Consider the following 17,772-nt stretch of genomic DNA (forward strand, 5'->3'; position numbering starts at 1 on the left):
GTCAACAGAAAAGGCCCAATTCTTCTCCACAACACCACCAACCGGACATGGCACAACCAACAACACTTCAAAAGTTGAATCACCTGGGCTACCATCCGCCATATTAACCTGACCTCTTGCTAACCAACTACCACTTCTTCAACCATCTCAACAACTTTCTTCAGGGAAAACGCTTCCACAACCAGCAGGAGGCAAAAAATGCTTTCCAAGAATTAGCTGAATCCTGAAGCATGGATTTTTATGCTACAGTTCAGTTCAGTCGCCGTGTTCAGTTCACTCAGCCATGTCCGACTCTCTGTGACCCCATGAACCGCAGCACGCCAGGCCTCCCTGTCCGTCACCAACTCCTCCAAACTCATGTCCATTGAGTCAGTGATGTCATCCAACCATCTCATCCTCTGTCGTCCCCTTCTCCTCCTGCCCTCAATCTTTCCCAGCATCAGGGTCTTTTCCAATGAGTCAGCTCTTTCCATCAGGTGACCAAAGTATTGGAGTTTCAGCTTCAACATCAGTCCTTCCAATGAACACCCAGGACTGATCTCCTTCAGAATGGACTGGTTGGATCTCCTTGCTGACCAAGGGACTCTCAAGAGTCTTCTCCAACACTACAGTTCAAAAGCATCAATTTTTGGCGCTCAGCTTTCTTTATAGTCCAACTCTCACATGCATACATGACTACTGGAAAAACCATAGCCTTGACTAGATGGACCCTTGTTGGTAAAGTAATGTCTCTACTTTTTAACATGCTAAGTTGGTCATAACTTTCCTTCCAAGGAGTAAGCATCTTTTAATTTCATGGCTGCAATCACCATCTGCAGTGATTCTGGAGCCCCAAAAAATAAAGTCTGCCACTGTTTCCCCATCTATCTGCCATGAAGTGATGGGACCAGATGCCATGATCTTAGTTGTCTAAATGTTGAGCTTTAAGCCAACCTTTTCACTCTCCTCTTTCACTTTCATCAAAAGGCTCTTTAGTTCTTCTTCGATTTCTGCCATAAGGGTGATGTCATCTGCATATCTGAGGTTATTGATATTTCTCCTGGCAATCTTGATTCCAGCTTGTGCTTCATCCAGCCCAGCATTTCTCATGATGTACTCTGCATAGAAGTTAAATAAGCAGGGTGACAATATACAGCCTTGACGAACTCCTTTTCCTATTTGGAACCAGTCTATTGTTCCATGTCCAGTTTTAACTGTTGCTTCCTGACCTGCATACAGGTTTCTCAAGAGGCAGGTCAGGTGGTCTGGTATTCCCACCTCTTTCAGAATTTTCCACAGTTTATTGTGATCCACACAGTCAAAGGCTTTGGCATAGTCAATAAAGCAGAAATAGGTGTTTTTCTGGAACTCTCTTGCTTTTTCGATGATCCAGCAGATGTTGGCAATTTGATCTCTGGTTCCTCTGCCTTTTCTAAAACCAGCTTGAACATCTGGAAGTTCACAGTTCATGTATTGTTGAAGCCTGGCTTGGAGAATTTTGAACATTACTTTACTAGCGTGTGAGATGAGTGCAATTGTGTGGTAATTTGAGCATTCTTTGGCATTGCCTTTCTTTGGGATTGGAATGAAAACCGACCTTTTCCAGTCCTGCGGCCACTGCTGAGTTTTCCAAATTTGCTGGCATATTGACTGCAGCACTTTCACAGCATCATCTTTTAGGCTTTGAAATAGCTCAACTGGAATTCCATCACCTCCACTAGCTTTGTTCGTAGTGATGCTTTCTAAGGCCCACTTGACTTCACATTCCAGGATGTCTGGCTCTAGGTGAGTGATCACACCATCATGATTATCTGGGTCGTGAAGATCTTTTTTGTACAGTTCTTCTGTGTATTCTTGCCACCTCTTCTTACTATCTTCTGCTTCTGTTAGGTCCATAACCATTTCTGTCCTTTATTGAGCCCATCTTTGCATGAAATGTTCCCTTGGTATCTGATTTTCTTGAAGAGATCTCTAGTCTTTCCCATTCTATTATTTTCCTCTGTTTCTTTGCCTTGATCGCTGAGGAAGGCTTTCTTATCTCTCCTTGCTATTCTCTGGAACTCTGCATTCAAATGGGTATATCTTTCCTTTTCTCCTTTGCTTTTCACTTCTTTTCACAGCTATTTGTAAGGCCTCCTCAGACAACCATTTTGCTTTTTTGCATTTCTTTTTCCTGGGGATGGTCATCTTGATCCCTGTTTCCTGTACAGTCATGAACCTCCGTCCACAGTTCATCAGGCACTCTATCAAATCTAGTCCCTTAGATCTATTTCTCACTTCCATTGTATAATCATAAGGGATTTGATTTAGGTCATACCTGAATGGTCTAGTGGTTTTCCCCACTTTATTCAATTTAAGTCTGAATTTGGCAATAAGGAGTTCATGATATGAGCCACAGTCAGCTCCTGGTCTTGTTTTGTTTTTATGCTACAGGAATAAACTTACTTCTCACTGGCAAAAACGTGCTGATTGTAATGGTTGCTATTTAGATTAATAAAGATGTGTTTGAGCCCAGTTATAATGATTTAAAATTCATGTCTGAAACTGCACCAACCTAACAGGAATTAATGTAATTAATTCCTAGTAGAAATTAAATACAGACATTATCTGTATTTATAGGAAATGATTATGAATGTGCTGAGGGAAAAACTCACCTGGATTACTGCAATGTTCTTAAAGCAAATTCACAGCAATTTATGTCACCTGTTTAACTGTAGGCTTAAAAAAAAAAAAAAAGCTGTACCATATCCCCAAAAGCAGCAGTAGAGAGAATATAAAAGGACAGAAAGTGAATTAATTTTCAAATAGCCTTGCTGGAGTGAGAAGGGTGCCTAAGGGACCTCCATCCAGAGGAGCCAAGAGACTACTGGCTATTCTGAACTCTGTTATTCTCAACTCCCTGACTCCAACTGTACAGTGTTCTTCACACCACCAACAAATGTTTCAGCTCTTTGGTCACCAACTGGGTGTCCTACTGATTCAACTCATTTCTGACACTAACCACCTGGAGTCAGCAGGGACCCCTGCAGATGCTAAGTTCCACAACACTGCCTTCACTTCAGACACTAGCTTAGCTGCAAGTCCCAGGTTGCCACCTACACTTCTGACCAACCAATGAATCCAGGGTTTCCATGACCCCTTCTTCAGGTTTGAGAACTTGCCAGAGTGGCTCAGAGAACTCAGGAACCGCCAAACACAAGAGATACACAGGGCAAGGTATAGCCTCTGAGGAGGGTCACACAGCTCCCATGCCCTCCCTCTACAGTGTACCACCCTCCTGGCACCTGGAAGTGGTCATGAACCCAGAAGCTCTCTAAACTCTGTGAATCAGGGGGTTTTATGGAGGTTTTACTACTTAGGCATGGTTGAGTGAATCACTGGCCATTGGTGAGTAGCTCAACCTCCAGCTCCTCTTCTCCTCCACTCCCAGAAGCTGGGGGTGGGAGAAGGGCTGAAAGCTCCAGCCCTCTAATCATGGCATGGTCTTCCTGGTGACCAGCACCTACCCTGAAGCTATCTCTGAGCCAGTCAGTCAAGAGTCACCTCATTAGAACAAAAGATACTGCCATCCTCCTGGAACTTTCAAGGCTTTTAGGAGCTCTGTCAGGAATCAGGAACAAAGACCACATACGTATTTCTAGATTATGCCAGTTCATACATACATTTAGGATAATAAGAAGCAAGTTTGTCACTCTCACAAGTAGGGTGTGTATATAAATGGAAAAGGGGAAAGCTAGAAAGAACTCTAGAACTGGAGATATGAATGTGAACTCATGGCTTTCAACAGACAGACAGAGCTTACCAATACTATAGGGGTTTCCCAGGTGGCTCAGTGGTAAAGAACCCACCTACCAAGCAAGAGATTTGCGTTCAATCCCTGGGTCGAGAAGATCCCCTAGAGAAGGAAATGGCAATCCACTCCAGTATTCTCGACTAAGAGTTGGACGTAACCGCACGACTGCAGACACACCAGCACTGTAACCATCAATCTGTCTCTATTAGGTGGAAGTTTGATACACAGCGGCCACTAAAAATAACATCCCGTCTCAAAAATTTAAGTCTAAAACAGACGTTCAAGGGACTTCTCTGGTGATGCAGTGCTTAAGACTCCACACTTTCACTGCAAAGGCTGTGGGTTTGATACGAGGTTAGAAAACTAGAATCCAGCATATCGCAGGGAGCTGCCAAAAAATTAAAAATAAACAAAAGTAATAAAAAATAAACAGACGCTCTATATCATAACCAATATAAGTAACTTAGGATACACCAGGAAGTTAATAAACACACCATCTCCCTCCTTATAGCATCTACTAATGTAAACTGGTTAAAAGGCTACTGAAATGGAGATTTACTTCATGAACTGGAAGTATAAAAGGTGTAAGTTGCTCAATAACAAATTGTAATTTCTAAACAGAACAAAAAAATTCAATTCCACTATAACTCAAACTTCTTCCTAGTTTAACTGAAGTATTTTGCAGTGGAAAAAAACAAGGACTCAGATGCCATGTGATCTTAAACATGCTATTAAACCTGTGTTTGTTTCCTCAAATATAAAATGTTTAAAAATCTGCCTTGTACTATACCTCTGAGAATTACAAATAATATGCTATGGGCATAAGACTATGCTTATCACCAAAAAAAATCCTATTAGGTAAGTATTAGTAATTATTAATACTTTTCCAGATTAATTTAATTAGCAAGGAACACTCTTCAAAAAGACAAGGGCTTAAAGAAGTTATTTAGGCTTTTTGTTGTAGATACATCCATTTCAACCACATTCTAGAAATAGCGTAATAATTAAGAATCTTTCTTGTAATAGTTTCACGTGAAATCTGCTTCCTCAAGTGACACACAAAGACAGTCATTTCAGAGATGCCCCACTAAAAAAGTCTGTATCGCCAGATTAATACCCAAATGCAGCATTAATGCCAGAGACTAACTACAGAGAGAAACAAGCTGTTTTAAGAATCAGTTTATCATGCCCAACAATTGAGTATTATAGAAACTAGTTGACAAACAGCATATGAAGTATGAAAACCTATTTTGGATTGACTTAACTATCCATAAAGAATAACCAAAACTAAAACAGTAACTGCCTTAGAACAGACTCTTATCTGAGGCAGAGAAAGCAGACACATTATTATATATCAATGTTTTAACTTTTAAAGACCTTTCCCTGCTCATCTATCCATGTTCTCCAAGATCATGCCTTCTACTTACCCAATCTTTCTTGCCCCATATTTGTTCAAACCTGTCTAAAGAAATGGCCTACTCTTACCGTCTCTACTTCTTAACCTCCCTTGTGCATGTGTGCTCAGTCACTTCATTCATGTCCAGCTCTCTGCAACCCCATGGACCATGCCCCACCAGGTTCCTCTGTTCATGGGATTTTCCCAGGCAAGAATACTGGAGGGGGTTGCCATGCCCTTCTTCCTCAGCCACTCTTTAAACTCACTGCAAGCCTTCCACTCTTCTGAAGCTGTAAGATCACCAAATATCTAGAGTGAATGTGACATAACATTAGTTATTGTTAATTCTGCATGTGTATGTGAATTTGTGGTAATATCCTTTGTATATCTTTGAATATATTGAACTTCTCTGCTATATTCCTTCCTGGAAATTTTATTCTTTCTGTTCTGTTCTCCTGCTGTTTTGTTTAGTCTCCCTGGGCTCCTTTTTCCTTTGCCCACCCTTTAATTATTGCTCTTTTGCCCTAGGCCCATTATTCTTCTCTGTCTTTTCCTCTGTTTCTCTTCATATATATCCTTTCCTTAGATAACTGCATTTACTTCCATTATTTCAGCTATGACTAATACAGACAGCCTCTATTTCTACCTCAGACCCATTCTTTTATGCTTCAGGAATGTATCCAGTGGCCTGGTTGAACTTCCTCCTGGAGGTATCACAAGCACCTCACACTCATCATGTCAACTGAATACACCTCCACACCCCTTCCCCTCAAAGGCTTCCCCTCCATTCTCTCCTATTTCCTCCCTCAGCTGACAGTACCATTTTTTATTCCCACCCTCTCGCCTGTGCTTCATTTTTCCTCCAAATTCCACTTCATCAATAAACCCTGCCCATTTTCTCTACTAAATATTTAAAAATTCCGCTCTTCTATTGTCTTAGTTCAGGCCCTAGAAATCTCACACTCATACATAAAACTAAACTCTACATATTCGTACTCCTTAAATAATTCTCCACAATTAATTTTATACTCCTCTGCTTCAAATTCTCTCCACTGCCTACAGCCGAGTATTTGTGTGGGAAGGGTGTGTGGACAGTTCAAAGAGCATGTAAATACGATAATGTCTACGAACTCTTTAGCATGTTAAAGAGATGTTATATTGCATTTCCCAAGTCTACCATAACCCAGGATGAGTGACCAGTCCAAGCAGAGAGAAAATCCACAGAGATGAATATAGTCACCCCTCAGGGTCCTCAGGGAGCTGGTTCCAGGGACGCTCCCCAGCCTCCACCCAGGATGCACAAGTCCCGTCTATAAAATGGTGCATTACTTGCATTTAATCTATACATATATTCCGTATACTTTAAATAATCTCTAGCTCACTTATAATACCTAACACAATGTAAACGCTACATAAATAGTTGTAAACACAATGTAATACACACAGTTGCTACAAGTGCAAAAAATTCAACTTTTGCTTTCTGCTATTTCTCTCTTCCAGTATACTTTCCATCTACAATTAGTTGAATCTGTGAATGCAGAACCTGCAGATATGGACAGTGACTGTACATCATGTTGTCTGGCTCAAAACCATTGGCCAGGAAGAGAATCCTATCATTACCTCAAACAACATGTTTACTTCTGTCAACTAATAGAGACAATGACAACAGTAATGATGTGCTTCACTACTTCATTTCACTTCTCACTGTTTGGTTTATATATTAGTGCTCGATTAACTCAACACCATTCACCAGGTACCTAATGACGAAAACACAGATCACCTGTGTCTGAGAAACTGCACCCTAGCAGCTCAAAAGGCATCTACAAAAACAGTGGATTTTCTTAACTAACCTGAATATGATTATACCAAGCAGATTTCCAAACATTTTCTTAAATTATTCTTAAAATCTTAATTTCTTAATATTTCTTAAATTTCAGGGAAAACTGTATTTGCTTGTGATGACAAAGCTTATCTGACGATTCTTTTCTAAAAATCATTAAGCACATTAACTTAGCACAGCACATTTAATATGTCAATCTTACAATGCCAAGACTCAAGTCAGAACATCAAAAACTAAATTATTTATGAAAGCCCACTCGAAAAGCTAAATTAATACAAATTCAGGTAGAGATAGTCTACAATGAAGTCAACCACAAAACCAAGCAAATACTAAAGTTTCTTCTCTCCTGAAGAACATATCAATAACCAATCTTTTTAGAGCCACACACAAAATTAAGCCTGCCAGTTGTCAAAGGCATAATCCTCTTCCAAACAAAAACACTCTTAAGAAAAGCTTCTGGCAATTTCTTTTCAGTCCAAAAGCTGCTCTTCAGTCTAAAAGCTGTCTTAAGATTTAATAAAACCCTTAAACTCAACTTAAGATTTAATAAAACCCTTAAACTGAACAATATGCTCCTAAAACCCAACTACGAAGTTTAAAATAATTAATCTGTAACAAGTGATAATTAATAGCCTTCGAAATGGATTTTTCTTTGAAGTATCATACTTTACATTTTTCAAAGTACCTTCACATAGTATTTCAGTTGCTCCTCAGCAATCCTGTGAAGTCAATAAGACATGTTACTAATAAATCAGTCTTACAGAGTTAAGTTCCTTACTCAGGGTCAGATAATTGGGTAACACAGAATCCAAGTTATCTGCCTCAGAGCTGGTTTCTGCTATATGTGTTGTATTATACCAGAGTGAAATCTCAAAATACAAGATTAGAGAATCTGCTGTGGACCAATGAAAGGCAAGGAATATGGATGAAAAAACCCTGAGATCTACAACTATTTCTAACTTAGTAACAGAAAAAATTTAATACTTACCAAAGTATATGGAGCATCTACTTATGTCTTCAAAGAGCTCAAAGACTAATGGAATAGACAAAGAATGTAAATGATTTTTAATCAATGTGAAGAAAGAATGATCCCAAGAGCAAAGATCTCAGCAAATTCTGGAAACTAGTCATTCAGAAAGACTGCCATTTGGGAGCAACAAGTTATGAAATTAACAAGAGGAAGTTAGGCAGAGGACAGGTAAAGTTAAAGGATGTGAAAACACTGATGACACCATGTTCAATTCCAACATTTCTCCTGTAAGAATGGTAGCAACAGTATGGAGGTTTGCTATATTTTTCAAGAATAAATGTAAACAAATCAAAATTTTCATCAGTACCCTCAAAAAGGTAGCCTAAAAAAAAGATGCTGCATCATCACAGTTAATATATATGTGCCACATTCGGTGCTAGAAGTTTTTTATATATCCTAATTCATTTAATCATCACAACAACTCTGTAAAATAGGCACTCATTACATTTCACTTTACAGGTAAGGAACTAACAAAGAAGTTTACCCAAGGTTACACAATCATTAGCTGAGCCAGGATTTGAATGGAAAGTCAGGCATTTTAGTTCTTAATCACTGTGTTATACTGCAGAAAAAGAGTGCCTTTTCCAAATCCAAGTGCAGGTCATGCTAAGTCTCACCTAATCCCGCACACTTGATTTTTAATACAGGACCAAAAAAAATATAAAATGCGAACAATAAGTAAATATAAAGAACTGGCATAGCAAAACCTAGAAACCAATTATTGTGAATTTTTCACAGTATATGAACATTTTCAGAAATTATAATTTGAACATAACCATTCTTGCAGTTTTTACAGCTTTATCTAAAATACTAACTTATCAGGAAACACAAATAACACACTTGATTTCTGAAATCAAGCTGATTTCTGAAAATGAGAGCCCAGTTTTAGCTGAATGTTTCCACAGGGATTAACCAAGATGACTCTAAATGACCAGGATCTTGCACTAGAATCTGAATGTCAAGAAATGAACTCAGTCACCCACAATAGAGTCCCAGTTTGTTTTACACAAAAACAATCTCTTCCCAAGTTCTTACACTACAAACAATTGTGATACTAAAGATCTGAAAAAAGGTAAGAAAAATGGAAAACATTTAAGCCCCTAAAACAAAGAACTATATTAAAAAAAAAAACAACCTAAATATAATCTTTGTCCTGTACAAAGGTTATTTCTTCAAACAATAAGTCTACATATATTTTAAATTAACTCTTACCTAGCCAAAATTATTCTGTCTTTAATTATTATTCTGTCCTGTTGAGAAGGGACAAAGGATTACTTCAAACAAGTCACCAATCATTCTTTAATTTGCACAGCAGCTACCCTTGAGCTACCTGAATTTTGCCCATACTCCAACAAATCAGTGGCTCTGAAAATTTAAAAGCAAAAAGACTCCAAAGACTATTCTCTGAAATTTAGTTTCTGAGACTAAAAGTTAGTACAGATTCCTAAAAACCAAGGAATGTGGCACAAATTTAAAACATTAAGGTAAGAAAAATCCTCACTATTCAAAATGGGAATAACAGTTCAATGAATTAAGAACAAAGAATAAGTTATGGTTTCTTAATCACAGAACCACAACAAATTTCTACACACCATCAAAAAACTTTTCATAAAACATTGATATCATATACTCATGATGAGACATGAGCCTTAACTTGCTAAAAGCCAGAAAAAAGCATACACTAAGTATTTTGGAGTTTAATCAAAATTTATGATTTGACTTCTCCTTTCAGGCAGATCTGGAAATAATCTTATCAATATATTCAGTGAACTCTGTATTTAGAAGCAGCATGGGCAGAAGTGCTTAAAGTAAATGAATCGCAGTGTATAATTATGTTTTATCAAAGCAATTATGCTATGTTTCTTTAAAACAAAAACAAACCCTCCCTAAAAAAGGCAATGTAAATTCTGTAAAGTCCAGCAGTAACAACATTTTCTGATCAAGCCAAAAGAGAAGTAAAATTAAGGCACATCACCTGCCTAGTAAAACCAGGTAAGTAAATGTGCACCTTAATGGATCTCAGTTATCACTTAAGATCCTGTAGTATCAAAGTACTACCCACATATTAAGAGTCAGTATTTGTTTTAATAGATAACTATGCATATTGTGACTCTAAAAATAGGCTTGATGGAAACAAATTTGACTCACATACCACACCCATCCATCCTTCATCCCCAAAAGCCTATTTATTTCTCCATTTGAAGTGATAAAATCGCTACCCACATCATAAGTCTGGAATCTGCCAGGGTTACAGGATCAGATCTCTCCAAAAATCTGACAGTAACTTCCACATCAAAAACAGAACTGCTTCATTTGAGATTTACTAATTAACCATCTACTAGACTACAAATGCTTTAACATTTCTCAAATTATTAGATCCTAACCAGTTACTTTTATTCCTTATCAACCCAAGAAAGTCATTTACAAATAAGTTACTCTACTTCAGGTTCTTCATTTATCAAATAAGAAGCTGGGCAGAATAGCCTAAGATTTCTTCCAGTTTTAATACATGACATTTTTAACTCAACAACACAATATTTCTCCAGTCTTCCTACAGAAAAATTTGTAGTAAGTATACATTTAGTGAAAAAAGTTTATTTTTTCCCCAATGATTTAGTAATCCTTTGGCTTGTCCTTGAATTTAGATCCAAAGACAATAACTCAACCACTAACCTACTGAGTAGGTTGTTATCAAGTGTTTTGGCCAAAACATCATAAATACTGTCCAACTACTGCTATAAAAGATCTTGGGACTAAGATAATCACATTTTAAAAACAAAAATGGAAAACTGTCAAAGTAGGATCATAAAAGGAAGGTTCCAAAGCAGGGTACCACTCAAATGCATTTTCATTTGGTTCTCCAGCCAAATTCCAAACTAGCATAAAAATAATATGGCACTGTTATACATAGAGAGAAGATATTCTTTTGTTTAACCATGACCATGCCTAGAGAACAAAAATCATACATTCATGAGTTCTAGAAAAAAAAAATGAGAAGCTTAGACAAAATCGTGACATTAGACAAACTGAGGTTTTTTTCACCCACTGTATCAGTAGTTTCAAGATAATAAACTATCTGAAGATTCCAGGTGACAAAAAAAACATACATTCTGAGAAGTCTTAAAAGTTAAAAATTGAATCTAACAAAGTTAATCCATAAAGTGCTCAACACTTACTTGGGTCTGGTCTTGAGAGTAAGGTAACAAATAGAGGGGAAAAATTATTAAAAAGCACCTATTCAAATATGAAACAATAAAAGAATACAATACAGGATCAGTAGCAATAAGCACCTTAGGTATTAAAAACGTAACAGGTGTTTGTTTGCTTGTAACTAATACTCTGCCTGTAAACCAAAACAAATCAGATCAAAGTTTCTGAGTAAGAATGACCAAAGAATAAAGTTATAATTTGACAATTAAAAAAAAAAAAACAGGTCTACCACCTTTCGAACTCTTAAAACACTACAAAATTGAGTTTTTATTTCACAATGCCTTTAGAAGTTCTGTATCACTAACTATAAAATTTAAGAAATTATATTCCTAAAAAACTTGTCAGTTTTTTAAGTTTACTTCCTTCCACATGTTAATTTTCCTTCACACTTGATATGACCTTGGTCATTTGGAAGGTGACATTCAAAAGGTTAAATGTTAACATATTGGGTCACGGATAATAGATAAATTCCTAGATCACTCAGGTACTTTCATATCCTATTTCAGCTTGGTTCATTTCCTTTGCCAGAAAAATATGGATACTGGCATTTTTCACGTATAATGTCAGTGGTTTTTTTATTCAGTTCAACTCCACTTCTTCCAATAACCTATGTGAACACACATAGGTGAGGACCAACTTCAGTCAAGCTGCTACAGATCAAGCCAACAAGTAGCCCAAACCCCGTTATAACCTTGTCAACCAGGATGACACACCATTATTTACACCATGAAAACCTCCTAGAGGTTAAAAATGAAGCCTTTGTCACTCATTTGTACCCTTGAGAAAGTTTAGCTTAAAAATCTTTTACAAGATTAAAACAATGATAATGACATTACAACTCTCAAAACACAATTTACATCAGCTCCTGTATTACCCACAGAACAGCGAGTGGGCTAAAGACACACTAGTTTTAATAACAACGTCTGCTCACGGTTATCAAAACTTGCTTAAACATCATCAGGTGGAACGATATCAAACACCCAACTGTAACTTTCTAATCTCAAACTATCCAGTGAAGGAAGCCTTTTTTAGTTTATTAGATGCCGGTGCGACCACCAACTAAGATTCGTCGAAAAGAAGGTCATTCGTGAGCAAGGTCGTTCTTAACTTAAGACCGCCTGTTCTCAGGAATGGAAACACGCATCTAACACACGAGCAGTTCATCACTGCAGACCTCTGATGAACACAAGGCAAGAGGACTGTACTTTCCGAACTCAAAAACTTCCCCGCTCATTTGGTTTCCTGCCAGACACTAAAACAATGACGAGGAGGCAACGCGCTGGTATCCGGATGACTTTCACCACTCCTTCCCTAGGAGCGAATCTCTGGCTACAAATACTAACGCCTCACCTGTGCCAACACCCCAAATCCTGGTGACTCTTTCGAAAGTTGGCCTCCCCCCACTCGCAGCTAACAGTCAAGAGGAAGACACGTAAAGGGAAAATTCGGCCAAGTGGCCGAGCCAAATGTGGGACCCACAGCACTATAAGAGAAAGAAGGTGGGGTATACCTGCAGCTCACACCAGGCGACCTCCACGGTGGTCTCGGTGTCCAGACCCTTGTAGACCGTCTTAAAGGAGCCCCTGCCAATCTCGATGTCAAACTTGAGAAAGCGGCCGTCGTTGGACATGCCCACGGCCTTGGTCTCCAACTCCTCGATGTCATCCTGCTGCTGGCTCCGTTCCTCCTGGGGCTCCTTGGCGCTGCCGCCGCCGCTGCCACTTCTCGACGTCGGAGGCTCCTCTCGGCTCCCCGCGGGGCCCGGCTGGACAGCCTGGCGGTCTCTGCCCGCGCTGCTCGGGGCCGAAGAGGTGGCCGGGCTCGCGGCGACCGGCTCCTCAGGGGCGGCGGCGGCGGCGGCGGGCGGCTGCTGGGCCACCTGGGCGGCAGCGGCGGGGATCAGGGTCTCCTCGCGCGGGGGTTCCGGGGGGCTCCGCTGCGGGACCACGGCAGCCGCGCCGGGCTGAGGCAGCGGCAGAGGGAGGCCGGGCAGCTCCAGGGCCGTAGCGTTGGAGTCGCAGATGACGCTGCGGCGGAAGAAGCGGTGCTCTGTGGTGGTGGTCGCGGCCGCCCCCCGGCTGTCCTTGTCCATGGTATGGCGGCGACGCCGGTACTCCTCCGTCCGGCCGGCTGCGGCGTCGGCCGCTGCGGCGCCCAGCTTCTCCCCCACCGAGGAGTCCGAGCTGGAGCCATTCTTGGGGGCAGGCGCCGGGGGCGAGAGGAACAGCGAGCCCTGCGCGCTGCTCTGCTGGTCGGCGGCGCCGCCAGACATGGTGGGAGCGGGAGCGAGGCGGGCTGCTCGAGTTCGCGGAAGAAGGGGGCCGGCCCGGGGCGGCGGGGCGACGGCCCCTCACTCAGCACTGACTCGGCGGCCCGAGAGGGAGGCGGGCCCGCGGGCCCGGCTGCGGCGGCCGCTGCGGCTCTCGAGGCGCGCTTGTCGGGGGCGGCGGCGGGGCGGAGGCACGGGGGCTGGCGCCTCACGGCCCGCACCCATCGTGCGGCGAGCGGCGGACGGGCGGGCTGGAGGGCCGGGGGCGCGCGGTCATGGGGGCGGCGCGGCGGCCCGCACCGAGTCAAGGAGGCGGCGGCCGGCTCTCCACCGCTGCGGCCCGGGGCGGGCTGGACCCCCGAGCGGCTGCCGCTCGGCGCGGAGGCGGACGAGGCCGCGATGGGGCTCGCGGCCAGGCAGGCGGCCGCTCCTCCTCCCCGCCCTGCTGGACGGCCTCAGAGGCCGCCCATTGCCCGACGCGAGGGGCCGAAGCGCGACACGGAGGAGCGGCCCCCGGCCCCGGGCCTCACCGCCCGCCCCGGGCCGGGCGGACCCCTTCCTCTCCGGGCCGGGGCCGGGGGCTGACGGAGGGAGAGCCGGTGGGGGAGGGCCCGAGCCCGGTGCTCCTCCGGGCCGAGGAGGGCCGGGAGAAGTAAGGGCAGTCACCCGGTCGGGCGCCTTCTGTCACGGAGATGAGTGCAGAGAGGCCGCGGAAGAAGAGCCGCGTCCGCCGGCGAAACTCCGCGCTAAATGGCGCCGGGAATCTGAAGCCTCCACACAGCCCGCTCGGGCCCCGCCCCCCGCCGCCCGGGGCGCCCCACCCCCACTCCGCTCGCGGGGCTCTCGCGCAGGCTGTCTTGCCCTGAGACGCTCTGGGACTTGTAGTTGACACCTTGAGGAATGAACGGGACAGAGCAAGAAGACGCCTACGACTCCCGTGATGCCCTGCGGTGGCTTAGCCTGAGGCCCCACGGGAGCTGTAGTTCCCTTTGAAACCGCCTCTTCTGGAAGGCGGATGGGAGCGTCACCGCGGGTCGCTAAGCCTCATCCTTTAGTGGGCGCTAGCTAGGAAAAGCATGACTTGGGCATTAATTGTGGAAGAAGGGAAGAGAAAACAAGAGAAGGACTCAGGAAGAGGGGAGAGGCTCCCACCATGCTGTGCTGAGGAGAGAGCAGGCTCTTGGGATTGCCATGGATGGAAAACGAGCTGCTGTTCCTATTTAAATACGGTGGCGCGACCGGAGCGTGGGCGGAGAGCCGGGAGGAGCCGGACCCCCTCTGCTCGGGCCACAGACTTTGTGCATAACACTGATTGGCTGGGGGAGGGGGGAAGCTCCCTTCCATGGCACTTAAGGCCGCATCCTGGGCTTCAAGCCCAGGACAGATCCTCTGACTCGCAGAGACGGGCCGCCCCACTGCAGTCAAGGGTCACAGCGAACTCCGCCCGGAAAAAGCGCACAGCGCGCGGGAGGGGATGGATTCGAGAAGAAACGAGGTCTACGTATCTTTGCGGGTTTTACCACAAACTTGAAGGAGCTGAGTTGACTTGGATGAAACTTAATGTGCTCCTGTCTCTCTTGGTGCTTAGTAAAAACAGCCTGCCTCTTCCTTTAGAGGTGCCTGAGTGTGCCCGTGTGATCCACACCCCGGCTTTGGACGTGCGGCTTTCTCGAAAGCATCCTCGGGCTCCCTGGACCCCTTGCTCCGCGCAGCCGCCACTCAAGATGGTGCAGGTGATGAGCACCAGGGGGCACCCGACGGAGCAGGAAGCCGGACCCAGACGGCGGTTGAAAGTCTTAAGCCCAACGGTAGGAGCGGGAAGCGCTGAAACGTGCGCAACTGTTCCGAGCGCGCGTGCGCTCCGCCCGGGCTCCGGCCCCGGCCCCGCGCCCGCGGCGGACCGGCTCCGGAGCGCACGGGCCGTGCGGCCGCACTGAAAGACCAGCGGTTGGAAGCAGCCGGACGGAAGATTGGTTAGCGCTTCGTTTCCTAGCAAATGCCCAAAGCTAGCTGCATGAGCTCCACTTAAGAGAGAGGTCTGGCTCTACAATCCAGAGCGATTTATCTGATACGTAGAACAATTACTCTATTTTTTTTAATGTTTTTAATCAAAAGCTACCCTTTAGGTATACAAAAAAGTTTGTTGTAAAGCCAGCAGTTATTACGTTTCATGAAGCTAGCAGATTATGAACATTTTAAAACAGTTCAGTAGGGGCCACTGAAGTCTTAGTGTTCGCATTCCATTGTTTTAGAGACTATCCCCTTCCCTCATTTGCTTTGGTAATGGTAAATATCATTACGGTGTATTAAGTGGTTTGTCTTCATTTGTAAACTTGGTGCAAAGGGGAGAAATGCCTCTTACATGGGACTTCTTGAGGCAGCTCCTTAGAACTTGACGCAATTGTTGCTTTTTACTAGAGAAAATAGCCTACTTTAAAACATGAGACAATTGATTATATATTGGTGAGTTGAAAGGAGATCAGTAACTCACAAAGTTCGTGTTTGGGGAACATAAAAAATGAGGATGTTTATGTGAACGGCCATTGAAAGCCTTTGTTACTACCTGGTCGTACTTACTGGACCATGAAGCTCTGGCCACACTGCACTGAACACAAGCCGCATGACAACCACCAGGCCCTATCGACAGTCAGGAACAGCTAAATTCATTGTAAATAATTTCATTGTTAACTCAAAACCCATGTGACGGCTTTTCCAACTTGTGTAATGGTAGCTTCACCAGGAAAACAGGTACAGTGCTAGATTTAAAGATTAAACTGTGTATGTGAATATTTTACTACCGCACTTGTTTGTTGGGCTCCCTTTTTAACACCTACCCACTTTCAGTGGTATTTGCTATGAGTCATTATTATTATATCCCAAATCGTGCTTTTCCTTTCTCTGTAAAGTCAGGTGTCCAGTAAAGAACCGACCTCTGTAATCCAAATATAAAAAGCATCAAGAGGTAGCAGAAAGAACCCAGTGGATACTCTAAGCAGAGACTGGACTGCCTGGCAGGTGGGTCCATAAGAATACAAGTTTTTATTTTCTCTCACCATGTTCTTTACTCATTTAGGTCCCTGTTCATTTTCTCACCCTGATTCATGTTTCTTTCTAGCTCCCATCCGTTCCCATTTGATGTTTACGTGGTCCCTGCCATTGGTAACTGAACAGCAATGAAAGGCACCAATGATTCAGACAGTGGCTGAACACACAAACTTATTTCATGTTTATTTGGCATATTCATAGGGTAGCCATCTTAAAAACCATCTTAAGAGAATTTCTCTTTCTCCATTCTTCATGCTCCTTGTCTTGCCTATGGTAATTCTTTTTTTTTTTTTTTTTTTGGTAATTCTTATTTCACCTCTTTGTCACTTGCAACCAGAGGAAGAAAAGAGAATCAGGCAGTTAAACAAGGAACAGATTTTGAAACCTTTTTTTATTATAAAAGAAATAAAGGCGGGGTGGGACTTGCCCCATATCAGAGCATATTGGAAAATCATAAGATTAAGTCTGCTTATTGTGATAAGCACAGATAATGGAGAGAATACAGAAACGTGTGCATACGAGGTCCATAAATGAGGAAGATGGCAATCTTCTTCAGGTCAGTGGGAAAAGGTTAATAAACAGTGCTTGAACAATTAGTTATTCCTTTGAAAAAGAAATTAGATGTCTACCTCACACCATTTACAAATTGATATCCACACAGTTTAAGGAGCTAATTTTTTTTTTTTTAAAGAACTCTAAGAATTTTTGAAACATAGGGAAACATGGGATAGGAAAGGACTTCAAAGAACAAGCCAAGAGCCATAAAGAAAAACATTTGACTATGTTAGAATTGACAATGCTGATCGATAAAGCACAAGGATGAGCTGGCAGAAAAACTTGGAACCTGTATACTGGAACCCTAATAGCCAAAATACATAAATAACACCTTAAATATAAAGAAAAAGAAAGATAGCTGTATAGAAAAGGGGGAGAAATTAGGAAAAGAAAACTGAGGTAGGAAGAAATGCATATGGCAAAAAAAAAAAAAACACACGAATCCAGTAACTAGGGAACTGCAAGTTAAAATAAGATATGTATTTTTCCCTCAAAAAAATTGGCAAAATTTTTATGGATTTATAATATCAAGGGTTGACAGAGGTGTGGAGAAACTCATGCGCTGCTAATGATAACATAAATTAGTACAACTTTTTTTGAGGGCCGTCTGTTAGTACTTATTAAAATGTGCAGTGTGCATAGCCATTGACCCAGT

The 17,772-nt window shown here is 42.7% G+C and overlaps 1 protein-coding gene across 18 annotated transcripts in view; it reads right to left on the reverse strand.

The window, feature by feature from the left end:
• The window catches only part of WNK1 (WNK lysine deficient protein kinase 1), a 129,407-nt gene extending 115,882 nt beyond the window's left edge, over positions 1-13,525 (reverse strand). For all 18 annotated transcript variants that reach the window (XM_070371699.1, XM_070371697.1, XM_070371710.1 and 15 more), the window contains exon 1: positions 12,759-13,525. In XM_070371699.1, coding sequence (XP_070227800.1) covers positions 12,759-13,520 — 762 coding nt within the window. In that variant the 5' untranslated portion in view covers positions 13,521-13,525. The remainder of the gene's footprint in view (positions 1-12,758) is intronic.
• Positions 13,526-17,772: the final 4,247 nt, after the last annotated feature.

Source organism: Bos mutus, chromosome 5 (genome assembly GCF_027580195.1).
Source record: "Bos mutus isolate GX-2022 chromosome 5, NWIPB_WYAK_1.1, whole genome shotgun sequence".
NCBI classification, from domain to species: Eukaryota; Metazoa; Chordata; class Mammalia; order Artiodactyla; family Bovidae; genus Bos; species Bos mutus.